Source organism: Esox lucius, chromosome 8 (genome assembly GCF_011004845.1).
Source record: "Esox lucius isolate fEsoLuc1 chromosome 8, fEsoLuc1.pri, whole genome shotgun sequence".
Classification (NCBI taxonomy): Eukaryota; Metazoa; Chordata; class Actinopteri; order Esociformes; family Esocidae; genus Esox; species Esox lucius.
This window is the reverse complement of record NC_047576.1, coordinates 992455-1019451: the sequence shown is the minus strand read 5'-3', so window position 1 is coordinate 1019451 and position 26997 is coordinate 992455. Positions and strand designations below refer to the sequence as shown.

General features: G+C 41.2%; 1 protein-coding gene across 1 annotated transcript; it reads right to left on the bottom strand.

Annotated features, from left to right (window-relative positions):
- erich3 (glutamate-rich 3) lies at positions 1-20242 on the bottom strand. Its single transcript, XM_029121637.2, has 15 exons — positions 20072-20242; positions 14768-14861; positions 13714-13839; positions 13016-13087; positions 11957-12085; positions 9070-9228; positions 8518-8730; positions 7636-7813; positions 6159-6345; positions 5294-5517; positions 4857-5003; positions 3834-4307; positions 2676-2810; positions 269-2577; positions 1-120 (listed from the first exon to the last, which is right to left on the bottom strand). The coding sequence occupies exons 1-15, from the start codon at positions 20182-20184 to the stop codon at positions 1-3; spliced, it is 4680 nt and encodes a 1559-aa protein (XP_028977470.2). The 5' UTR covers positions 20185-20242.
- Positions 20243-26997: the final 6755 nt, after the last annotated feature.

Genomic DNA, 26997 nt, shown 5'->3' with positions numbered 1-26997 from the left:
TTACACTTTCTTTAAGGCCATTGGCTTCTGTACCTGATTCACTCTTTTCTTGTTGAGGTGTTTCTGATTGAGGTTTGAGTACAACACTTGCTCCTTCTTCAGAAGATTTGCTTGCCTCTCCTGTGGATTCGTATTCCATTTTAGGTTCTTTTTCATGAAAGTCTGGGTTACTCTCTGTAGTATTGTCAAACAAAATATCTTTAGATTTGTTGGCTAAAGCTTCTGACTCTACAGAAACAACAGCCACCTCTGTAGTATCATCATTTACCTTGCTCTCATCCAAATTCTCTGTGCTTGAATCTGGGTTCCTACCACGACTCTCAAGTGTACTATCTACAACTATGTCCTTTGACTCCGCATTTTGTTCAGAAGTCTCTCGGGTCTCTTCAGATTCCTCTGTCTTCTTAGCATCCACAGACCCCTCAGTGTATTGTGCCATAGCCTCCTCTTTAGATTTGTCTCCATTGACTTTGTGATCTAATTTGGTTCCTTCCCATTTGCCAATTGCCTCCTGGTCTGTAGCCTCTTCCTCTCTGTCTACCTGATTTAGTTCATCTGTATTTGTTTCTGCCTCCATGCCTGTTTCAACAGCCGTGTCCACTCCTTCTGAGTTTTCTTTGTCTTTAGGGTCGTGGCTTGTGGATTCTGTACACTCTCTCGCGGTTTCGCTCTGAGCCTCTAATGCTGCAGCTACTTCTCCATTCACAGTCTCTACATCATTGTCCTTTTTATTGGTTTCATCACGACTTAATAACGTCCCATTTCTTTCTTCAGTGCTGTCCTTGGAAGTCTGGGCTGATTCACTCTCTTTATATGATTCACATTGATCAATCTCATCTTCTTGAATCTTGGTCTCATGAGCATGAATCTCACTTGTTGGGAGTTCCTCCTCTAAATCCACAACCTTTTCCTTTAGTACTTCCTCTTCCCATTTATCTCCAGTTCTATTTTCTGTTAACTCATTTTCCTTATCTTCTTTGTTTTGTTCTCCATTTGCCTTATCTCCTTTGTCTGCTTCATCTGCCTTATCTTCTTTCTCTTCTCCATCTGCCGTATCTTCTTTGTCTTCTCCATCTGTCTTATCTTCTTTGTCTTCTTCATCTTTCTTATCATCTTCTTTGTCTTCTCTATCTGCCTTATCTCCTTTTTCTCCATCTGCCTTATCTCCTTTTTCTCCATCTGCCTTATCGTCTTTGTCTTCTTCATCTGCCTTATCTTTGTCTTCTTCTGCATTTGCCTTTGCTTCTTTGTCTTCTTCATCTGCCCTATCTTCTATGTCTTCTTCTGCATTTGCCTTATCTTCTTTGTCTTCTTCTCCATCTGGTTTAACTTTTTCACCTATTTCCACATTTTCCATTTGTTCAACATAATCTTTACTCACCACCTTATCTCCTTCTGCCGCCTTTTTGTCGTCATCTTTTTCTTGATCATTCTCAATTTTGTCTACCTTAACTTTCTCATCATCAGCTCCAAAATGTGCTCCTGTATTTACTTTGTCTGTCTCCTCTTCTTCCTTTGCTTCTTCAGTATTTTGTTCATCTTTTCCATCATCATCTTCAGTTTCTGCAGTCTCTTCTTTTACTTTATACTCTTCAGTTACAACATTACCTTCATCTACCTTATCTTCTTCAGTATTTTCTTCATCTTTTAAAACATTTTCTTCAATTTGGGCTCCCACTTCCTCTAGCTTATCTCCTTCAGTATTATCTTTAGCTTTTACACTGTTTTCTTCACTTTGGGCTCCCTCTGCCTCTCCCTTATCTCCTTCAGTATTTTCTTCATCTTTTATATTTTCCTCTTCAGTTTGGGCTTCCTCTACCTTATCTCCTTGAGTATTTTCTTCATCTTTTATATTTTCTTCTTCAGTTTGGGATTCCTCTTCCTCTAGCTTATCTCCTTCAGTATTTTCTTCTTCTTTTACATTGTTTTCTTCAGTTTGGGCCTCCTCTTCCTCTACCTTATCTCCTTCAGTATTTTCTTCATCTTTTATATTTTCTTCTTCAGTTTGGGATTCCTCTACCTTATCACCTTCAGTATTTTCTTCATCTTTTACATTTTCTTCTTCAGTTTGGGATTCCTCTTCCTCTAGCTTAACTCCTTCAGTATTTTCTTCATCTTTTACACTGTTTTCTTCAGTTTGGGCCTCCTCTTCCTCTACCTTATCTCCTTCAGTATTTTCTTCATCTTTTACATCGCTTTCTTCAGTTTGTGCAGCCTCTTCCTCTATCTTATCTCCTTCCATAATATCTTCATCTTTTTCACCATCTTCTCTAGTTTGGACAAATTCTTTTTTTACCCTGTCCTCTTTAGGATTGTCTGCATCTTTTACATCTTCAGTTTGGACAGCCTCTTCTTCTTCCCTTTCCTCTTCAGTATTTCCTTTATCCTTTAGAGCATATTCCTCAGTATGGGAAACCTCTTCTACCTTATCAATTCCATAATCCACAGTAGAAATGTCTCCCTCTTCATTCTTAAAAGATTCTATTGCCACATTCACAGAATTGTCTCCAGAATTAACCTCCTCTGTACTGATTTTTTGCTGCAGAGTAAAAGCTAGGTTTTTCTCTGGTTCCACACCTGCAGAAGAAAAAAAAACTAGAGAGGTAAGTGACCAATATAGTTTTATTACATACAAATAATGCACTGATGTTAAGGACAAACAATTGAAGCAGCACCAGCAGTGTCTCGTTGTTGGGTTTTCTCAGTGGGATCTTCCTCTGTCTCAGTGCTGGAGTCACTTAGCTCTGGCTCTGAGTGACTCTGGATCTCTTTGAAAATGGCCTCCACCAATTTATCCTGAACAGACTTGGCTTGGGTTAGGCGTGGAAAGGAGATAGAGACGTAAGCATGCGATGAATGCTATTTACATTTCAACCAATACAGACAATATCATCATATCCAAATGAAACATCATTAGTAGCCATTACAACAAAATGAACTGAACCAAAGACTGGACATCACACACAACAAAGGAAAATGAAACTTCACTTCAGAAAAAAATATTTTAATATCCACACATGCTAATGGAAGACAGACAGCATTCTTATGTTGTCAATCACATGCAGACGTTCAGCATGCATGACATAATGTATACAAACCCTAACTCAATACAGAGGTACTGATAAACAAACTAGAAAGTAGAGAATAATGATTGTTGCATGATTTGTGATTGTCTTACCCACACTAACATTATCTCAACCAAGACACATGCGTAAAAAAAAACAACCACAATCAAAAACAGACATTTATTATCCCCAGCTCAGTATTTTCAGCTGAAATATGTTATACAGTAAAGAGTTGTATTTATTATGTTACATAATGTGGAAGTTTTTATTAATCACTAAGTAATTTTAGTGCCTTTCAATAATTTCAGTAATACTACATTACAATGTTTAGAAAAGTGATTATTAAGAAAAACTGCCGACCTTTGGAATAAAAACATGATATTAAAATTATGTTCGCAATCAGTTTGGACAATTTTCTCCTTCCTCTTAAGTGGCATATGGGAGGAAGACAAAATGTCAGTGGAGTAAAGCAAGGAAACAGCAGATCTGCACACAGGAAAATATAATCTGGCCAAAAGCCAAAACACCAGGATCATTTCCACTATCAAAACAAGAGCCATTCTTATCAATGTCATTTTGATAAAATCTCATATAAAGAATGATGATATAAGAGGGTCAAATAACCAGACATTTGTTCAAATTGAAATGATGACTTGAAGCCAAACTGGCAACTCTGATGGTGGAAAAGGACCCAGAACGGGAGGACATGCAGCTGTCACTCAGGTGTCCCTGGCAGCACAGAGACGGGCCTGGGGGGTTCGTACTTACCCCTCTCAAGCTCTTCCTCCTCCAGGGTGGACTTATCCTTGACTTTAGCCACTCTCTCCTTTTCTTCCCCCTCAGCTTCATCCCTGTCCTCATCCCCTTTCCCATCCCTTTCTGACTGTGCACTAGTGCCTGACACCTCCAGCTCTGTGGTTCTTCCCACACTGTACCTAGGGCTGTCACCCAGAGTCCCTGTGTCCTCCCCCCCAGTGGGGGTGGTCTGGGGTGGGGTTGGAGAGCTGGTCTCCATGTCAGTCCCATCCTCTGTGGGTTGTTGGTCTGAATCAGGTGCTATGGTGGCAGAAGTGGTTGTGGTGACGGTGTCTTTCTCCTGCTCAGCCTGGGGTAGTGCCTCCTCCTCTGGGTTTTTGGGTATATCAGCTCCCTGTTTGACTGTCTGGTCCTCCTCGTCATCAGCCTCGCTGTCGTCCCTCTCACTGCCTGAGGAACTGGAGCCTGACATTGACCTTTTCTGTTCTATAAGGAAATACAGTAATAACACAGTAATAACACATGATTTGAAGATAAAAAAATGAAAAACATATTTATGAAAGAACTTTAGCTCAAACATATTGTGAAGCCTGAATATAAACTGTACTGGAATGTCAAAATGATTACTGGCTCCAGTAACAAGTCATGCACTGGAAATACTCCTATATCAAGTCAAGCACTGGAAATACTCCTATATCAAGTCAAGCACTGGAAATATTCCTATATCAAGTCAAGCACTGGAAATACTCCTATATCAAGTCAAGCACTGGAAATATTCCTATATCAATCTAAGCACTGGAAATACTCCTATATCAACCTAAGCACTGGAAATACTCCTATATCAACCTAAGCACTGGAAATACTCCTATATCAACCTAAGCACTGGAAATACTCCTATATCAACCTAAGCACTGGAAATACTCATATTTCAAGGCAAGCACTGGAAAAACATCTATATCAAGTACTTGAAATACTCTACTCTAAATAATTTCACTCTGATTATAGTTTAAAGTCCATTCAACATTATTAACGAACCATCTTTTTCATAGTCCTCAACATCAGAGTGGTCATCTATCTCTTGTTGATCTTCCTCTCTTTCTCTGGAAGCAGGAGCAAAATTTTTTTCTTTCTGTGGGTGTCCATCCTCATCCTCCTCATCTGCTTCAAAGTCCTCATCATAATCTATAAGAGGAAGAACTGTTTCTTTAATCCAAGAATACCTCTTATATCAGATGTACACGATTAGTTATTTTATGGTAATTCATTGTCTATCGTCGATAAGTACGCTAAGTATCTATTATGCTTCTATAAACCATTCTTGCCTTTTTAATCATGTTTATGACTGCCTATGGTGGTATATCTTCAGCGTGCTGTTATAAAGGCTATATGAAGGCTACAGTGAATTGTTACCAATATACAGTATTAATAAACTGTCGACATTGCTAACCCATGGTCTGTGTAGCTAACTGTACCATCTTTAGGTTTGTCGTCCTCTGACGGTTTGTCCTCGTTATTAACAGTCTCCATGTTCTGTGCTTGGATGGTCTCAGGTTCTGGTTGGGAGCAGCTGACTTTCTCCTCCTCCTCCCCTGCAGTGCCCTTCCCAGTGTTACTGGGGCTGTCAACCATGATGTCCTCTTTGATTCTCTTTGGAGGAGGCGTGGGCTTCTTATCTAACCCCATGGCGATGATACACCTGCAGGATGAAGAAGGATCTGACACACTGAAGCCAAGTGAGCCTGATTGGCCTGCAGACAATGAACAGGTTTCTTCATCCTTAGGGATTTAACTGTTTGAAATGTGGAAGACATTCTGAACTCCCAGTGTTCCCAGTGGTCTAACTTGCATTGTAGTGCTGAGCTGTCCACTACATTTGAAGATCGAGCCCTGACTGTGCCATCGTCTCCAATGGGGCAATGCAAATATGGGGGATGGGCGCCTGCAAGCTAACTGAGTTTGTTAGTCTGGCTTTACTAAAATATATAATATATACTGTATACAATGTATACATCTTGTATTTCAGTCATTATTATTCTACAAAATTAATGAGAAAAGGCAGAAAGACTGTAATTCTGTCATGACACAATAATTAATTCATTGTCCAAGTGAATATACATTTTCATATACCCAGGTCAACACCTCTGATGAGACATGTCCACTCCATTCACAGACTCTGATAAACAAATACCCAGGTCAACACCTCTGATGAGACATGTCCACTCCATTCACAGACTCTGATTAACAAATACCCAGGTCAACACCTCTGATGAGACATGTCCACTCCATTCACAGACTCTAATTAACACATTAACAGCATGTTTTTTAACAGTCTCCCACCTGTAGCAGGGCGAGGCTCCCTCCACTTTGGAGAAGCCAAAATGGCCATTGCGGCCTCCGAGCCGTGAACCTTTCCTGTGTTTGAACTCACAGCACGAGCTGAGCCGCTCCACCTGCAGTCCATTCAGGAAGAACGTGAGGCTGAAGGGGAAACCTCGGTGACGCCGCGACACAAACTGGAACGTCTCTGAAACAGAAAGGGCAGGACTTTTCTATTATAATGTTGTATTATATCTACAGTATATGCAACGAAATCTGTGTGGAAGTCCACACACACACACACAAACTAATCTCTGATTTATGTTTTTATTGAACACAACAACATTTGGGCAGTACATACATTTTAGTCATAGTTAGAATGGACATGTTTGTTGTAAAGTAGTGAATCTTATTCAACCAAAAGAAGACTGAACAGAAAATGGACCCCTTTACCCTTTTGCTAAGCCCTCCTCCTCCCTCAGTCCCAACCTCTTCCTCCTCCCTCAGTCCCAACCTCTTCCTCCTCCCTCAGTCCCAACCTCTTCCTCCTCCCTCAGTCCCAACCTCTTCCTCCTCCCTCAGTCCCAACCTCTTCCTCCTCCCTCAGTCCCAACCTCTTCCTCCTCCCTCAGTCCCAACCTCTTCCTCCTCCCAAAATATCCAGATTGTTTTTTTTGTCAAAATTAGCCTTTAAAATATCAGTTGTATGTTGAGCCTCTGAGACACCCAAGATGTAGTGGATCTAGGTTAAGTCTCAAGATCTTGAACTATGAAAGAATTTACTGAACAAGTATGAATATATTCCAGGCAATCCAGCTGGTCTGATTTTGAGTTTTAAGTGCCTAGTTTCTCCTCCCATGCTGCGCCAGTGACGTGTTGATAGTGATGCATTTTGAAATGCAGGACGATGTTATGCAGCAGACTCTAATTTCCCATATCTGAAAATGGTATTTCTGGGGCAGTCATAGTTTCCCCAGACATTCTGTTTATCCAATTAACTGTATTTCTGGGGCAGTCATAGCCATACTCTTGGAGAGCATATTATAGTGAACAGTTAAATAAAGATTGAAAAACCTAGTCTTGGATTTGGTATGAAGCCAATCTGTATGGACAACATTTTCCACACGCAATCCTCTGTCCCCTTTGTCATAATGACCTGCTTCCTGGACTCTACCCCTGAACACACACAGGTTCTCCCCTTTGTCATACTGACCTGCTTCCTGGACTCTACCCCTGAACACACACAGGTTCTCCCCTTTGTCATACTGACCTGCTTCCTGGATTCTACCCCTGAACACACACAGGTTCTCCCTTTTGTCATACTGACCTGCTTCCTGGACTCTACCCCTGAACACACACAGGTTCTCCCCTTTGTCATACTGACCTGCTTCCTGGATTCTACCCCTGAACACACACAGGTTCTCCCTTTTGTCATACTGACCTGCTTCCTGGACTCTACTCCTGAACACACACAGGTTCTCCCCTTTGTCATACTGACCTGCTTCCTGGACTCGACCCCTGAACACACACAGGTTCTCCCCTCCACAGTGCTGCTGAAACACTTTGACCTCATCCCTCAGGTCCATGAGGTCATGTGACAGGTGAACCGTCTTCCCAAAATACACCATGCTCACACAGACTTTACTCTGCACTGAGGTCCGCACGGGATCTAGGTCCTGAATGCAAAAACATCTATCAATTATGATCAGTAGTCAGCTTTGCTAAAAACTACAAAGGTAAAGCTTTCCCCAGTGTTCATCAGTACTTGTCTGTGTTCACCAGTACTTGTCTGTGTTCACCAGTACTTGTCTGTGTTCACCAGTTCTTGTCTGTGTTCACCAGTACCAGAGAACATCCCTCACCCTGTGAATACAGACAAGCACTACTGAACGCTGAGGAAGGACTAATACTTTTATTTACAGTGCTGTACATAATACTATGTTTGTATTTACAGTACTGTACATAATACTATGTTTGTATTTAGAGTACTGTACATAATACTACATTTGTATTTACAGTACTGTAAATAATACAACGTTTGTATTTAGAGTACTGTACATAATACTAGGTTTGTATTTAGAGTGCTCTACATGATTTGATCATGCATGAGTTGCAGGAGTTTTCTTTACAGCAGGAAATGCAGACGTGTTGTGTTTTCAAAGGGCTCCAGCAAAGACTGAATCAACACCTAGAAGATGATTATATGAATTCCATTCGTCATACTTCATGTTAAAATTCACATTTCCTGTTGCTACATGATCTTTTGCATAGTCAGTGTTCTTCTACCAAGCTGTTCTACACCGTGTCAGCTCAGCAGCCAGAGTTCTGGGCCGTATGGAGAGAGCTAGAGGAAACAGTGTGAGAAAAGGAAAGGCAAAACCTCTGTCATATTGAGGCCATTTGGAGCTGTAGTGGGGCGCAGTCTCCGTCCCCTTAGAGTACCAGTGGGGGTACCCTTGAAACCGCCCCTCTCCTTCTTCTTGGGTGGAGGGGGAACAGGGGTGACAAAGTTGTTGATGACTGGAAGACGGTAGGGAGACACACCCGGGGAAGACTCTGTCACAGTCACCTGCCTTCTGGGTTCTTTATCTATCTGGAAAGGAAACACAAAATCAATGTGATACCATTTCTCCTGCCAGAGGTGGGGCTAGTGAGGGAGATCCTATTATTTTAGTGTTATGTTTCCAGCCTGGGTTATGCTGTAGTGTTGTGTTTCCAGCCTGGGTTATGCTGTAGTGTTATGTTTCCAGCCTGGGTTATGCTGTAGTGTTATGTTTCCAGCCTGGGTTACGCTGTAGTGCTGTTTTCAGCCTGGGTTATGCTGTAGTGTTATAATTCCAGCCTGGGTTATGCTGTATTGTTATGCTTCCAGCCTGGGTTCTACTGTAGTGTCATTAATACACAGTACATTTCCAGTCCATGCTGATCTCACAGTGCAGTTGAAAGGCTGCTCAGTGTGGTGGGAGCCGTCCTGTGGTCTGTAGGGGAAGGTGTGTCTTTTGGAGGCCCTGGTTCTGCTACTGTTGATGGGCTTTAGGCGCACCGGTCTCTGCATCTTCCCTGGAGCTGTGTTGGGTCGAGACGAACCCGGCTGCAATAAAAGCAAACCACAGATTCGGTAGTTGTACATTACCTATCTATTCAAATTACTTGCTATTGTAGATAATGTATATACATTATCCTACAGTGTAGATAATGTTTATAAAGTATTCCCAGTAACCCCTGACATTCCTGGACTAGTATTCACTCCAAAGTCCATTAGGAACTGAAAAGTTTTTCCCCCTACAATTCACAGTAATCACAGAGCATGTCAGCTGACATCTGAATTACCATGGAAGATATTATGCCCCGCCCAGTAACACGACCAGTATTAAATATTAAAACACCAAACTCAAAATGATCATGAGATGTATTCTTAATTACACAAACTGTACAGAGGGTGTAAATAAGATAGTATTAGCATTTTAAAAGTATACTTTTCATTTGATTGTTTGAAAGCTCATAATTATAAATGGTTACAGTGGGGCAAAAAAATATTTAGTCAGCCACCAATTGTGCAAGTTCTCCCACTTAAAAAGATGAGTGAGGCTTGTAATTATCATCATAGGTACACTTCAACTATGAGAGACAAAATGAAAAAAAAAATCCAGAAAATCACATTGTTGGATTTTTAATGAATTTATTGGAAAATTATGGTGGAAAATAAGTATTTGGTCAATAACAAAAGTTAATCTCAATACTTTGTTATATACCCTTTGTTGGCAATGACAGAGGTCAAACGTTTTCTGTAAGTCTTCACAAGGTTTTCACACACTGTTGCTGCTATTTTGGCCCATTCCTCCATGCAGATCTTCTCTAGAGCAATGATGTTTTGGGGCTGTTGCTGGGCAACACAGACTTTCAACTTCCTCCAAAGATTTTCTATGGGGTTGAGATCTGGTGACTAGCTAGGCCACTCCAGGACCTTGAAATGCTTCTTACGAAGCCACTCCTTCGTTGCCCGGGCGGTGTGTTTGGGATCATTGTCATGCTGAAAGACCCAGCCATGTTTCATCTTCAATGCCCTTGCTGATGGAAGGAGGTTTTCACAAAATCTCACGATACATGGCCCCATTCATTCTTACCTTTACACGGATCAGTCGTCCTGGTCCTTTTGTAGAAAAACAGCCCCAAAGCATGATGTTTCCACCCCCATGCTTCACAGTAGGTATGGTGTTCTTTGGATGCAACTCAGCATTCTTTCTCCTCCAAACACGACGAGTTGAGTTTTTACCAAAAAGTTCTTTTTTGGTTTCATCTGACATTCTCCCAATCCTCTTCTGGACCATCCAAATGCTCTCTAGCAAAACTCAGACAGGCCTGGACATATACTGGCTTAAGCAGGGGGACACGTCTGGCACTGCAGGATTCAGGAGTCCTGCAGGAGTCCCTGGCGGCGTAGTGTGTTACTGATGGTAGCCTTTGTTACTTTGGTCCCAGCTCTCTGCAGGTCATTCACTAGGTCCCCCCGTGTGGTTCTGGGATTATTGCTCACCGTTCTTGTGATCATTTTGACCCCACGGGGTGAGATCTTGCGTGGAGCCCTGGATCGAGGGAGATTATCAGTGGTCTTGTATGTATTCCATTTTCTTATAATTGCTCCCACAGTTGATTTCTTCACACCAAGCTGCTTACCTATTGCAGATTCAGTCTTCCCAGTCTGGTGCAGGTCTACAATTTTGTTTCTGGTGTCCTTTGACAGCTCTTTGGCCATAGTGGAGTTTGGAGTGTGACTGTTTGGGTTATGGACAGGTGTCTTTTATACTGATAACAAGTTCAAACAGGTGCGATTAATACAGGTAACGTGTGGAGGACAGAGCAGCCTCTTAAAGAAAAAGTTACAGTCTTTGAGAGCCAGAAGTCTTGCTTGTTTGTAGGTGACCAAATACTTATTTTACAGAGGAATTTACCAATAAATTCATTAAAAATCTTACATTGTGATTTTCTGGATTTCATTTTCTCATTTTGTCTCTCGTGGTTGAAGTGTACATATGATGAAAATTACAGGCCTCTCTCATCTTTTTAAGTGGAAGAACTTGCACAATTGGTGGCTGACCAAATACTTTTTTTAATCCCTGTACACATAAAACACATGTTTAATCCCTGTACACATAAACTACATTTAACTGTGCTTTTATATAATAGTTGAATTATTTTATCCAAATAGACCATCTTGAACATGCCTGAACATGCTTGTTATACATACACTATGTCTACAGACTTTATCTAGACACCAAGTCCCATTTGTAGTAAATACAACAAAGACAGGAAATCCCTGGCAAGCCTTCCCCCTTGTCATTTGTTCATCATGCCATTAAGACCTGTCAAATCCTGTGTTTTTAAAAAGAGGAGAGAAACTTGTGTAATCCAACTGCTTCACTAAATTCACTCTTAAATAACATGCTGAGTAAACACAGAGAAGGGCAGTCCAGACCTGCTGACTAGAATATCAACATAATCTTGGCAATTATCTTAGCAGGTGCAGGCTGTTTCATGACTGTAAGATGGCCATCTCTATGTGTTAAAATGTGTTTAGATCTTTTTAAATAAACATTGTAATCACCAACATTACTTCTTTGGCAAACATTTGCCACCAGTTTGAACTTAGATAAACCACTTTTCCCCAAAACATTTTGAAACAACTTCCAATTTACTACTTTCAAAACTTAAATAAAAAAACAATAAATATTCCTCTATTTCTTAACCATTCAAATGTGGTCAGGAGACTTCTACAACTACAAAGTAATACTTAAATCAGGTTTTTAAAATGACTGTCTCACAGATTCAGAGGACTCAGAATGCTCCCCCTCCGGCCCAGAATGCAGTGCGTGGGAAACTCTGGGGCCTGTGGGGGGTCGGGGAGACAGGATTTGGATGACATCATCCTCGTACCTCTTGGAGCGTTCCACCTTAGGCAAGACAATGACAGTGGTTACAATAACTGTGGTTATAATAACTGTGATTGTGGTTACAATAACTGTGATTGTGGTTACAATAACTGTGATTGTGGTTACAATAACTGTGACTGTGGTTACAATAACTGTGATTGTGGTTACAATAACTGTGACTGTGGTTACAATAACTGTGATTGTGGTTACAATAACTGTGGTTGTGGTTACAATAACTGTGATTGTGGTTACAATAACTGTGACTGTGGTTATAATGACAGTGGTTATAATGACTGTGAATGTGTGGTTATAATGACTGTGGTAATAATAACTGTGGTTATAACTGTGAATGTGATTATAATGATTGGTTATAATAACTGTGAATGTGGTTACAATAACAGTGATTGTAATGACTGTGATTATGACCATGATTAGGCCAAACAGTGAATGCGGCCAAAATGAAAGTGGTTATCATGACTGTGACTGTGGTTATAATTACAGTGGGTATAATGGCTGTGACTATAATGACTGTGGTTATAATGACTGTGGTTATAATAACTGTGAATGTGGCTATAATTACAGGGGTTATAATTACTCTGACTGTGATAATAATTAATGTGGTTATAATGACTGTGGTAATAATAACTGTGGTTATAACTGTGAATGTGATTATAATGACTGTATATAACAACTGTGAATGTGGTTACAATAACAGTGATTGTAATGACTGTGATTATGACAGTGATTATAATGACTGTGGTTATAATACATTCCGTGTGCTTACTTGTTCCTCCAAAATACATAAACCTGAGGGATGTAAATCTTTCTATATTGATGCTGATAAATTAACTGTTGATCGTCCCATTTTCTATAGCTGCACTGTTGGCTTGTGTTCGACATGCTTGAGACAATCAGTTTAATTTCACAGTCAGGTAACACAGAATATTGCACCTTCATTTTATGTACTCTCTCCCTCCGGGCAAAATCTTCTAATTTCCTCTTGATTTCAATCTGATGAAGGCGCTGGATAGAAAGGATAAAGATGGACACAACCTGACAATCACAGGAGTAGAATCACGGTTGTTGGCATTCAGGACAACACAATGTACTGAAAGAAGTAGAATCTGAATGAAAAAGACATGTTTTCATTTAGATACCCAGGAATATCAGGACAACACAACGTACTGAACATTTAGATACCCAGGAATATCAGGACAACACAACGTACTGAACATTTAGATACCCAGGAATATCAGGACAACACAACGTACTGAACATTTAGATACCCAGGAATATCAGGACAACACAACGTACTGAATATTTAGATACCCAGGAATATCAGGACAACACAACGTACTGAACATTTAGATACCCAGGAATATCAGGACAACACAACGTACTGAACATTTAGATACCCAGGAATATCAGGACAACACAACGTACTGAACACTTAGACACACAGGACTATCAGGATATCTATTTCACATGTAGCATTGACATGTAATAATAGTAGAGTTGACTTGATTTTTTACATGTCGGAGAGTCTTTGACATTCTTCATAACATTAACGTGTCCTCCTAATTCCCGTTTGACTTCTGCTTTGGGGAATGGAAAGAAAGACCATGGGGCAACCCTCTTCAGCCTCTTACCTCCATGTGGAGCACCTTGTGGAAGACAGCCTGAGCCAAGCATTCCCTCACATTCCTCTGATGGGCTTTCTGCATCACTCTGATTCTGTACTCCTTGTCTGGGACAATTCGCCCGCTCCTGGTGATCTGACAGCAAACACAGACTGCATTAGGAAGGCTTCTAATTTAACCTGGACAGCCCTGAGAATAAGACTTTTTGTCACAGTCTCTCCCGGAGCAGCGCCTCCTACACCGCCTCCCCTGCGCCGGTCCGCCTCCCCTGCGCTGGTCCGCCTCCCCTGCGTCGGTCCACCTTCACTGCGTCGGTCCGCCTCCCCTGCGCCGGTCCGCCTCCCCTGCATCGGTCCGCCTCCACTGCGCCGGTCCGCCTCCCCTGCGCCGGTCCGCCTACCCTGCGCCGCTCCGCCTACCCTGCGCCGGTCCGCCTCCCCTGCATCGGTCCGCCTCCCCTGCGCCGGTCCACGTCATCTGCCTTTTAGTCACCATCGTTCTCTATCCCTCTCAACGGGGCGCTCTTGAATGTAGCGGACTGTCTCGTTCTACCACACTCACCTGATTCCCATTCCCCATTGGTGGGTTTATGTGTGTTCCCTCAGCTTCCCAGTTCATTGTCTAGTACTGTCTCAATGTCACGCTGTCTGGTAGCTGGTAGTGCTCATTCGTTTCTAGCCGTGTCTAGCCCTGTGCACCTGTTCTACTAGGATATCTATTTTGGCCTTATGCCCCTTTTCCGAGTACCAGTTTCTTTTTTTCTGCTTAGGTAGAAGAGCCTGTTAACCGTCTGTGTTTGGCAGTGTGTCTACGATTGTTAACCCTTGACTTATAAACATTGTTTTGTTCCTGCATCTGCCTTCGGCTTTTTCCCCTACACGAGACACTTTTACTATCCCATATTCTTTATTCTTTCTTTTATATTTCACACACCTCCGTCATCATCACATTCATGATCATCATCATTAGCTGTGATTACATGTTACATAACACCCTGGAACAGCGCTAAACCATCTTCAGCTAGTATAAAGGGGAATATTGCTGATGGGAGTTGTGGACATACCAGGCCAACTCTCTGCAGATGTCTTCTGATGCGCGTGTTGTTGAAGTATCCAGTGAGGTGTTTGTCTGTCAGACTGTTGTAGGCTGAGAGGAGTCTGAAGACAGATTGAAATCAGTAAGATTGATAGTACCTTTGTAATGGATTCACTTAAGGCCTGATATAATGCAGTACAGTGGTTCACTGGTCTGCAACGACGCTTCATTGCCTGAATGTATGAGTCACTCAGATCATTAGTAATAAACCGCGACAAACTGCTCCATGTTTTAGTTTTTGTAATTAACTGGACTAGTGTGGTGTCAAATGACAGAACCGTGGATGCGTTCGACTCGGCACGGCTCTTTCCAACACAGATTTTATTTCCTACAGTGTGTGTCAATGATACAACAGTATCCACACTGCCAGGGTTCAATTACCTGGGGATTAGAAGGGAAGGACAGCACTTAACCCAGTCATCCCTTTAAGTCTTTCTCTACTGCTCTGGAGGCCATAGGTACGGACAGTGTCAACAGTCTGTCCGAGAGCAGTCACCCTACAGTGAGAGTGGCCAAATGATTAAGTGTGAGGAAATCTCAGATACTTAAAAATTATATTATAGCTAAATAAAAGTGATATTTCACTCCAAAGTCAAATGTACATATTGTTTCCTCACCTGGTGTGTAGTCAAGGTGTGACCGTAATATGCTTTGCTTTGTTTACCTGGTAATTTTGTATTAGTGGCTCAAATCCAATGCATGTGGGAACAGTGCAAGTCTATGAGGACAGTGCAAGTCTATGAGGACAGTGCAAGTCTATGAGGACAGTGCAAGTCAATGAGGACAGTGCAAGTCTATGAGGACAGTACAAGTCTATGAGGACAGTGCAAGTCTATGAGGACAGTGCAAGTCTATGAGGACAGTACAAGTCAATGAGGACAGTACAAGTCTATGAGGACAGTGCAAGTCTATGAGGACAGTACAAGTCAATGAGGACAGTGCAAGTCTATGAGGACAGTGAAAGTCTATGAGGACAGTGCAAGGCAAAGGGAACAATGTAAGTCAATGGGAAGAGTGCAATTCAATCTAAACTGTGTGAGCATTTTAGCACTACCATGTCCAATTAATATGGAATCCTAGCAATGACAAATGTCAGTAAATTATTTAAAAGGATTGTTAAAAAAGTGTTTAATCATTTTCTTTGCCTACTATAAGCCAACAAAATAAGTTACAAAATAATGTAATTTACGCTTCCATTTACTGTTTACTCACCCTTTATATTTTCAACACCTCACTTTTACTATATAGTAAAATGGATAAATAATTCAACTGTTGTAGTCCTGAGAAAAGAGTAAAACTGAGCTGTTGAAAATTAGGGTGAGTGTGAGTAAATGATAAATGGAAGAGCGTACACACCCCACAAATCCTACTTCACACACCCTATCCCACATACCTTACCCCACACACCCCACCTTTTCAGTGCTCCGAAAGTAGACGGTGATTGAATAAATGCTGCGATTATGTCCCGCCCACGGACGCTCAGCGTCTCTGGGGGTGAATGAGGAGTGGGCTGGCCCGGACTCCGGGCTTCCGCATGATGATTGGAGGATTTGACAATCTGTCAAACTGCATCTCCTTTTGACTGACAGCGGTCTGTACTATAAGAAGTCACTGAAGCTATTTCACGCTCAGTCCCATCGCGGAAGTGTATTCGAAAGACAAACTGCTGCAATATTTCTTGATATTTGTTTGGCGAAATTTCAAGCTGATTTTCATCATACATTTAACACAATTATAGGCTACACCACAATCCTTGTTTCAGTTTTACAAAGTTTAATATATATATATTTTTTAGATAGTTCATTCATTCATATACAGTAGTAGGCTAGGCTAGCGTCATACGTGGGTGAAACTGATGGCAGACAGTGCTAATATTGTCGACCTGATTTTAGCGAAGTCATTAATAAACAGAGTAAAATTATATTTATAAAAAAAATAATATATGATATTGTTCTGTTACAAAATTAAATGTTATTGTCTGAGGTCCAAAAGACCCCAAAGACCCCGAGTGTCACTACAAATGAAGACCATCAGAGGGTTATAATGTAGGCCGAAAATGAGCTTCCCATCTTTGAAAGACCAGCAGCCGCCACTGTACCCCACACACCCTACCCCACACATCCTACCTCACACATCCTACCCCACACATCCTACCTCGCACATCTTACCCCACACACCCTACCCCACACAACCTACCTCACACCCTACCCCACACACCCTACCTCACACATCCTACCTCACACACCCTACCCCACACACCCTACCTCACACAACCTACCTCACACACCCTACCCCACACACCCTACCTCACACACCCTACCCCACACACCCTACCTCACACAACCTACCTCACACACCCTACCCCACACACCCTACCTCACACAACCTACCTCACACACCTCACCTGAACCACCCTACCCCACAAACCCCACCTTGCACACCCCACCCCACAAATCCTACCTCACACACCCTACCTCATACACCCTACCTCACACACCTAAACACACACACATCCCACACACTCTCCTGCCTGTCTGATCATAGACTTACACACTCCATCTTGTCTGATCATAGACTTACACACTCTCGCACCTGACTAATCTTACATAAACACAACTTCCTGGTTGATGTGGTAGTGTACCATACGACAAATAACAAATACTCTGTTTCCAAAAAAGTAGGGACGCTGTGTAAAATGCAAATATAAACAGAATGCAATGATGTGCAAATAATTTCTCCATATATTTAACCCATGTGTTGCATCACATCTTTTCACAATACTCTGTAAGCATTTAGGAACTGAGGAGACCAATTGCTATAGTTGTGAAAGTTTGTAAAAGAACCTGATTACCTGGTCCTCAGACCAAAATGTTGTTCTTATTAAAACTATTATTGACATTGCAAGTTATGGGGACAGTGTGCAGGTGTTTTTTGTTCAACTTTATTCAGCCTTTCCGTCGTCTTCTCCGATGCTCAGGGCAATCTGCAGGTGTGCAAAAGCTTGGTACCTTTATGTAGTTTTGAAAGTGAAATGTTTTCCTATTCTTGCTTGATATTTGATTTCAGCTGCTCAACAGTTCAAGGTGTCCTTTGTCGTATTTTTCATTTCATAATACGCCAAATGTTTTCAATGGGTGACATGTCTGGACTGCAGGCAGGCCAGTTTAGCATACGGACTCTTTACTTTACTATGGAGCCATGCTGTTGTAATACGTGCAGAATGTGGTTTGGCATTGTCTTGGTGAAATATTTAAGGCCTTCCCTGAAAAAGACATTGACTGGATGGCTGCATATATTGCTCCAAAACCTGTATCCATTATTCTGCAATTGTGCCTTCACAGATGTGCAAGTTGCCCATGCCATGTGCACTAATGCACCCCCATACCATCACAGATGCTGGCTTTTGAACTGTGCACTGATAAGTAGCCAGATGGTCCATCTCCTCTTCAGTCCAGAGGATGTGGTGTCCATGATTCCCCCCCAAAAAATTCACATTTTTATTTGTCAGACCACAGGACAGTTTTCCCCTTTGTCTCAGTCCATCTTAAATGAGCTCGGGTCCAGAGAAGGCAGCAGAAGTTCTGGATCTGGTTTATGTATGGTTTCTTCTTTGTATGGTAGACTTTTAGCATTTGTGGATGTAGCGACGTATTGTGTTCACAGAAGTGTTCCTGACCCCATGCAGTGATTTCCACTGCAGAATCATGTCTTTTTTTAACGCAGTGCCGTCTGAGGGCCTGAAGATCAAGGCCATCCAGTATTGGCTTTCAGGCTGGTACCTTGCATAAAGAGATTTATCCAGATACTCTAAATCTTTGAGTGATATTATGTACCGTAGAAAATGAGATCCCCAAACTCTTGCAATTTTACATTGAAAAACATAATTCTTACATTGTTACAATTTACCCATGCAGTCTTTCACAGAGTGAGGAACCCCTCCCCATTGATAAATCCCTTGCCAATTGATCTAATTAGTTGTGTGATATTTGGCTAGGTTGATTTTTTTAGCATTACACAAATGTTCCAGTCTTTTTGCCTCTGTCTCAACTTTTTTTTAAACATGTTGTTGGTGTCAAATTGAGCATATATTTATCAAGAAACAATCAAACGTCTCAGTTTCAACACTGTATATGTTGTCTTTGTACTGTTTCCTACTGAATGAAGGGTTTAAATGATTTGCACATCTTTGCCTTGGGTTTTTATTTACATTTTACGCAGCATCACAACTTTTTTGGAAACAGGGTTGTACATAACCACATAGCAATCATAAACACTGTAATTTTGATACTATTCTTTTTTGTAAATCTTTTGGGTACATTTTATATCTACTTCTTATTTCCAAATGGGACCTGTTTAACAACACACCATCAAAAGCATACTACAAGATCAGAGTGAAACTAAATGCAATAAAATAATGTACATCACAGTCCCCACAGAAACTCCTACATTTCCTCTAACCAATTGTTAGATTTGCCTCTGTTGTACAGGAACATCATGGTCTAGACTAATTAGCATGTAATTACTGTATTTCATGTATTTCACGGTGTAACAAAATAAATGCAGATTTGCCCAATTCACTGAGCATCCAGAGAATGTCAAGTGTTAACCCTTCCTTAAAACCTGTATGGCACTCAGGTTTCTGTATATAAACAGCATAAGAGTATTAAAGCAGCTGCATGTTGATGAATACAATCACCATAGTCAAGAACAAGCATGAAAAGGAAGATCTGTGTCTGTAATAGAGTCCCACTTTACTGGCTCAATCTAAAAGCATGGCTGAGAGATGCACTCTCCTCCAGCGTGTATGTGAATACTCCCATGTCGAGCAGACAATGCAATAATTAGCGGAATGGCTTGGTGAGATGTAAGATGGACATTTTTTTAAATAAAAAAAACAAATAAAACGAAAAATTGTCAGCTAAATAAAACACCACAAATCTATACAAAACCTGCTAAAAAGCCTGAACAGTCAAACCGTCCCTATGGATGTTGCATTGACATCCTCAGGATGAAGATTCAGTTTGATCAGGGTAACCCTGCTAATTTGAAAATGTTTTTATACTTTTTATTTCACATTTACTCAATTGCCTCAAAAATCCAGCCTTTCTTAGAAAACCTCCGTAGTTTATTAGCGTATGAATAACTTATTTCCTTTTTACACAAACAATAGACATACACTGTCAAGGATTGTAGACGCATCTGTTGACTATTGTACTAAACATCTGTCATCCTTATATTAACCTGTAGAAAATACGCAAAGAATCGCACTTACCCTGGGTTTACGTGACTCATAATTTCGGGAAGTAGTTTTCTAAAATGTACGGAGAACTCCGGGTTAGAATACTGTCCGTCTTGCTCAAACACTCCAGCTATCAGATATCTCATAAATAGAAGGTAAAATTCAGGCTTATTTTTTCAGGGGCTCAGAATTCACCGGTAAGGACCCACGGTCGTTGCTACTGTACACTTCTCGAGCGGAATTGATGACATTCTCGGTTGCTATGGGAGTCACATGACTATCCTATCGACAAGGCAGGTCTCCAACAGTGGTCTCCGCTTACAACTACAGTTACACCAAACCGGTTCTATTCTATTTCTATTATTAAAAACACATCTGTATTATCGGACCTAGATTTGATTTCGGGGCGGCAGGTGAGATCATCTGACCATTAAAAAGCAAATGATCAATTGAGGTGGCTGCTGAATCCCCAATCCTTCAATCCGCAAAATGTTGTGCCTGGGCGATGTTGTTTGACTAATTTCCCTACACGTGTACCAGACCATTTCAGTCTTTCTGTCTTTTCGGTCAGGAAGAACCTCGGCCTTTTTGTGCATGACTGTTAAGTGGTGTTGTTTTGTATGTCAGGTTTTCTCAGTTATGTGAACCACATGAGGTAAAGTGATCATACTAATAATATACAAATACTACGGGTTGTCCACAATAGAAGTTTTAGGCTACGGATAAAAGATCCTTGCGAAGTCTCGACCCGAAACCTATTATGTCAATAGGATGACGTTAGTGACGTCGGGGGAGCGCTAACCTGTCATCCACAGTCGAGGCAAAACTTAGCTGAATAAATCTCTGCAGAACAGCGGTTGACCAGTAGAGGGTGCCATACAATTGTCCAATCAGGTTTTTGTCTTTATTTACAATTACCACCTTAATTACAGTGACGGCTGTTCTCTCAATCAGTGAGTTGAAGTTTTAAACTGTATTTAATGTTGATTAGGCCCTGATCAATTATAGATTTATTGAATGAGGCATTTAAATGCCAGATGGGAATGGAGGCTTTCACATTCTGCTGTCCTCTCTGTAGGGGTGGACAGGCCATGGGGAAATACTGGCAAAGGCTAGATGGGCTGATCTATCTGTTATCCAACAGACCAAAAATATCAGTCAAGCATGAGTGCCAGTTGTGTTATGACAAGCTAGGACAGGACATGTGATTCTCCCTGGACAGGCTAGGAGCAGACATGTGATTCTCCCTGGACAGGCTAGGAGCAGACATGTGATTCTCCCTGGACAGGCTAGGAGCAGACATGTGATTCTTCTTGGACAGGCTAGGAGCAGACATGTGATTCTTCCTGGACAGGCTATGAGCAGAAATGTGATTCTCCCTGGACAGGCTAGGAGAAGACATGTGATTCTTCCTGGATAGGCTAGGACAAGACATGTGGGATGAACTGTGGTCTAAGCCTGTCCAGGGGTTCAGGATATGAACAGAGTGTCTGAGGTGAGCATCTCTTGTAAAGTGCTCAACAAAACATGTATCTGAATAATAAGGAGAATTATTATCAGCCTTAAATAAGCCATGACATTCTGGATTTGAAAGAAAGGGGTGTTGATGACATGGAGGGCATATTACCACACCATTCTCCAGGTCCTTTTCATCTGGACAGTGACACTTTCACAACCAGAAGCCACAATCAAAGGGAGCTACTGACAGGGAGACAGATAGACACACAGACTGACACGTCTCTCTTTCCCTAATTATTTCTGATCCCACACTCTTCCTCTCCCTTTTCTCTTCCTCCTCCCCCATCCTTTTCTCTTTATGCTGTCTGTCTCCCTTCACCTCCTCCACCTCCTTTTTTCCATCCCTTACCTACCCTCTCTTCTCTATATCTCTCTTTCTCCCTCATTCACCCCCTTTCCATCCCGTCTCCTCCCTCCTGGACAGTCGACTGTCTGTCTGTCTGTCTGCCACTCTGTCTGTCTGTCTCTCTGTCTGCCTGTCTGCCTGACTGTCTGCCTGAATGTGTGTCTGTCTGCCTGTCTGCCTGACTGTCTCCCTGAATGTGTCTGTCTGCCTGTCTGCCTGACTGTCTCCCTGAATGTGTGTCTGTCTGTCTGTCTGTCTGCCTCTCTGTCTGCCTGTCTGCCTGACTGTCCGTCTGTCTGTCTGTCTGCCTCTCTGTCTGCCTGTCTGCCTGAATGTGTGTCTGTCTGTCTGTCTGTCTGCCGGTCTGTCAGGACGCCTATTCCATGTCAAACTTTTCTTTTAGCGTCAATATTGTTTGGCTTATCTTCCCACATTCAAGACTCATCAATATTGTGACACTAATCTATTCCTCATTGAATGCTATGTATTCGCTAGACTAGGCTTAATCTGTGTCTGTGAAAATGCCCCTACATCTTTTATTTACATCACAGCATTCCAGGCATCCGGAAATACAAAAATAATGGAACTTGAAAGAAAGAAATGTGTTTACTCTATAAAGAATATGCTCTGTAGAAACAAAAAAATAATTCCAGAAACTGCCATATTTTTTCAATGTTTTTTCTAGATCAAATAAAAACATTCTTTCAAACCACACAAAGCATTGCCCAAACAGGTGGACTAAATCCAGAGTAACTGGTTGCCCGTGTCTAGGGTTGTAATAGTGCATACATCAGGGGACTAGTGTCAGTTCAAGTTCTGTGCTGAGATCCTTTTGGATCTAAGGAAACTCAGAAGGACCTGAGCCCCTGGATCACTCCGTAGGACCCCCCAGCCTGACAACTCACAGCTGCTCATGGACCCTAATTCTAACCCTATAACTAACCCTAACCCTAACTCTAACCCTAACCCTCCCCAGCCTGACAACTCACAGCTGCCCATGGACCCTAACTCTAACCTTATCCCTGTCCAAAGCCCTCCTGGTGGTGTTTCAGATGTAGTTGCTGCCTGATGATTCCTGCTGCCACTGCTCACAGCCTACATGGTCATCCCTGTCCTTGTCCACCTGGTTGTGTAGCTGATCTGGATTTTGGATTCTGCCTAAAGACTAATCCTACCTGAATTTATTGAACAGCTGGTTTTCTGAACTTGCAAACACATCAAAAATGTATTGACTAGTTGGCCACCTCCATCTCCTCTCTTGGTTACAACCCTACTAGAAAATATTTCTTAAAATCTTGTGTTGCTTGCTTTTTAGGGTTTTAGGCTTGGTATCTGTAACAGCACTTGTGACAACTGTTGATGAAAAAACAGCTTTATAAAATGCATTTGATTGATTGACCTACATGAGAAATCAGTGACAGTGGAACTACTATTTTTTCACTGTTTGTCATGAATTTTTGTTATTTTCACTGCTTGTATTTCCCTTCTTTCTGCAAAAAAGGAGATTTTCTCAGTACTACACTGTGAATAGTAACTTCCTAACTAATTAAATTAATTAACAGTGGTTACTCAAACATCTCCAAAGAGCAATAAAACGCATGTCACTATGTACTAGCTAATAGGTTTTAGTAACATTAAAAAACTTTAAAAGGTTATTTAGTCAATACATCTTTATTTATTGGTTTTTGCTCATCTAAAGTTTGTATGGTTTTACAAGTTATAATAATTTCATACTTTGGAGTCAATCTCATCCAGTGATTCCCAATCCTGGTCCTCGTTACATAAAGGGGTGCACGTTTGATTTTTGCCCAAGTACTCACACACCTGATTCAAATTAAAGACTTGATGACAGGTTGCGTCAATCAGGTGGATGAGTGGTAAGGTAACATTTGAATCAGGTGGATGAGTGCTAGAGTAACATTTGAATCAGCTGTGTGAGTGGTAGGGCAACATTTGAATCAGGTGGATGAGTGCTAGAGTAACATTTGAATCAGCTGTGTGAGTGGTAGGAAAACATTTGAATCAGGTGGATGAGAGGTAGGAAAACATTTGAATCAGGTGGATGAGTGCTAGGGTAACATTTGAATCAGGTGTGTGAGTGGTAGGAAAACATTTGAATCAGGTGGATGAGTGGTAGGGCAAAAACAAAAATGTGCAATCCCGAGGACCAGGATTGGGAAACACTGATCTAACATATACATTGCCTTTATAAAGTATTAAGACACTTTTCCCCACATTTTATTGGGAATCGTCATTGGCAGCAATCACAGCTTAAAGTCTTCTTGGGTATCCCTCTAGCATATTTGCACAACTGGATTTGGGCAGTATCTCTCGTTCTTGGATGAGGAGAATCAGGGAACTGTAACCTTTAAGACTCCCACTAGATGTTCAATGTGAATTACATCCAGGCTTTTGCTGGACCTCTTAAGAACAATCTCAGACTTGTCCTGGCTTGGCTCTGTGCTTTGAGTCATTGTTATTTTGAAAGTTAAATATTCATCCCAGTCTTTTTTCCTGTGCGCTATAGATCAAGTTTTCTTCAAGAACCTCCCAGTTTTTTTCTCCATTCATCCTTCCCTCAATCCTGACCAGTCTCTCCTGCTGAGAAGCATCCCCACAGCATGATGCTCCCACCACCTGTCTTCACCTTAGGGATGGTATTAGCCAGATGATGTGTGGTACCTTGTTTTCACCAGACATAGCACTTTGCCTCTTTCTGGCAGCATGTCACATGCTTTTTAATTTTGTCTAGCTACTCAGCCAAAAAAGTCTGATAAATGGAGTGCTGCAGAGATGCTTTTCTTCTTGGCAGGTCTCCCATCTCTGCAGAGAAACTCTGTAGTTCTTTCAGAATGGACACTGGGTTCTTGGTTTCCTCCCTGATCAAGGCACTTCTTGCCCGATTACTTACTTTGGCAGCTCTGGGAAAAGTCTTGGCGGTTCCAAACCTCTTCCATTTCATAATTATTGAGCCCACTGTGCTCCAATGAACATTCGAAGCTTCAGCAATTTTTTTATAACCTTCCCAAGATCTTTGATATAACTTTTTCTAGGTGATCCACAGAGTTTATTGGACTTTGGGGTTTTTGCTCTAACATGCACTGTGAAGTGTGTAACCTTATATAAACATGTGTGCCTTTCTGAATTCTGTCCAATCAATATAATCACCCACAGGTGAACTACAATCAAGTTCTAGAGACTCCGGGATGATCAAAGGACAGGATGAATCAGAGCTCAATTGGGAATGCCACGGCAAGGGGTCTGAATGTATATATTTTGGTTTAATATTTTTGATATATTTAAGACATATGATAAGACAATGATTCCAAGTAAGTGGTTTCCACAAAAGGAAATAAACATATGCAATCCTTTTAAGAAATGGTATAAGATATTATAAGAATACGTGGGTATTTATTTTAAATAATAAACTAAAATGAAGCAGACCTTCAAGTGTGACTCACAATTGCATTATTTGCACAAAATTTAACTTTGAGACTACAGTAGGAGCAAAAATCAGAGTCAGATGAATGACTATGGACAGATGCAGACAAACGGGTGGACCAATATACTGACAGACAGGTGGACAGATAGAAAAAAAGATGCCCAGATTGTGTTGCATTCCATTCTCATCAACCTGGTAGAATCAGAAATACAGTATGACGGCCTAACTGCACTGTAATCAAGGCAGGCATTTCCCTGGAAATAAACAGCTAATAAGAGTCTTAAAATAACAATTAGCCAACAAGTAGACGTGGTGTGAATATCAATTTCTTTCAGAGGGGGCCAGCTTGGTTTAAGTTTGAGGGGGTTAGGGGGTGGCAGCGAGATTTTGAGGAGTCATGCGGTTTGGGAATAGGGGGGTGGTGGTCTTTGCAATCAGTGTTAAATAGAGCAGTTTTGTGCCTGTGTGATTGTCAAGTGGGCCATTACTGGCTGATAAGGGCACTTTTTCCTCTGCGTCGTCCTGATTGGGCCCAAGCACGTCTTTCTCCTTCACATGCTGTCCCCATGCAATCAGGGACCTCTTGCCACTGCCATTTTCACCGTTGTGATTTCCAGTGAATCCCTCATCGGCCCCCAGCCAACAGTAGGCATCCTTAAGGCTTGACAAGGGCCCATTCACCATAAGGAGAAAAGGTCACCTCAAAGTCGTTGTGTCAATTGTGAACCCCCCCAATTTTGCCTCATTTCAATGAAACAAATAAGTAGTTACACCCCCAAAGGTTAAAAGAAAGCAAAGGTTGAGCATATTTCAAAGTAGCAAATTATGGAATTTTAGGAGACTCATTTGGTGCAAAATCGTGTTGTTTTTCTCATCAATGTTATCCCCACACCTTGCTTCGATTGTCCTGAATGATTATTTGTTCAAAACAATAATCAGAATAAATCACTCTTATTCAAGGCAATTTACATAAGCAATGAAGTGCCTTGCTTTACTCATTGTTATACAGTACTTTAACTCTTTATCAATCAGCTACAAAATCTGTAAGAACCATATTTTGGGATATTTTAAAAATCGAAAAAAGCAAATTGGTGGCACAATGATTTCCGATCTGACTTAGAACAACAGAAATTCACCATTTGTGGATGTTCTTGTTTGATGTACCCAAAATTATTTCTGATGAATAAATGTTGTGACACACTATCTCATGTGTAGTATTTAGGTTATCTTATGTGTTTTTATTTAAGTTATCTCGTGTGTTGCTAGTTAGGTTATCTAATGTGTTACTAATTAGGTTATCTCATGTTTTGCTATTTAGGTTATCTCATGTTGTGTTATGAGGGTTATCTCATGTTGTGTTATGAGGGTTATATCGGGTTGTTATTTAGATTATCTCAAGTTTTTATTTTGATTATCTTGTGGGTTGTAATTTAGGTTATCTCATGTGTTTTCATTTAGGTATTCTCATTTGTTGTTATTTGGGATATTATATGTGTTTCTATTTAGGTTATCTAATGTGTTGTTATGATAATTATCTCATGTGTTTTTATTTAGGTTATCTCATGTTTTGTTATGAGGGTTATCTCCTGTTGTTGTTTGTCATGACCTGACGAAGATCCGTTTGGGATTGAAACATTATCAATGTGTGTGTTT

Bases quoted from the DNA above. Each gene is read 5' to 3' on its own strand.
- erich3 (XM_029121637.2), bottom strand. From the start codon at position 20,184: ATGAGATATCTGATAGCTGGAGTGTTTGAGCAAGACGGACAGTATTCT. The intron at 6,346-7,635 runs GTCAGTATGACA...TTTCTGTTTCAG, and splicing joins GGGTCGAGTCCAGGAAGCAG to AGACGTTCCAGTTTGTGTCG. The intron at 2,578-2,675 runs GTGCTGCTTCAA...TTTCTTCTGCAG, and splicing joins CCAACAACGAGACACTGCTG to GTGTGGAACCAGAGAAAAAC.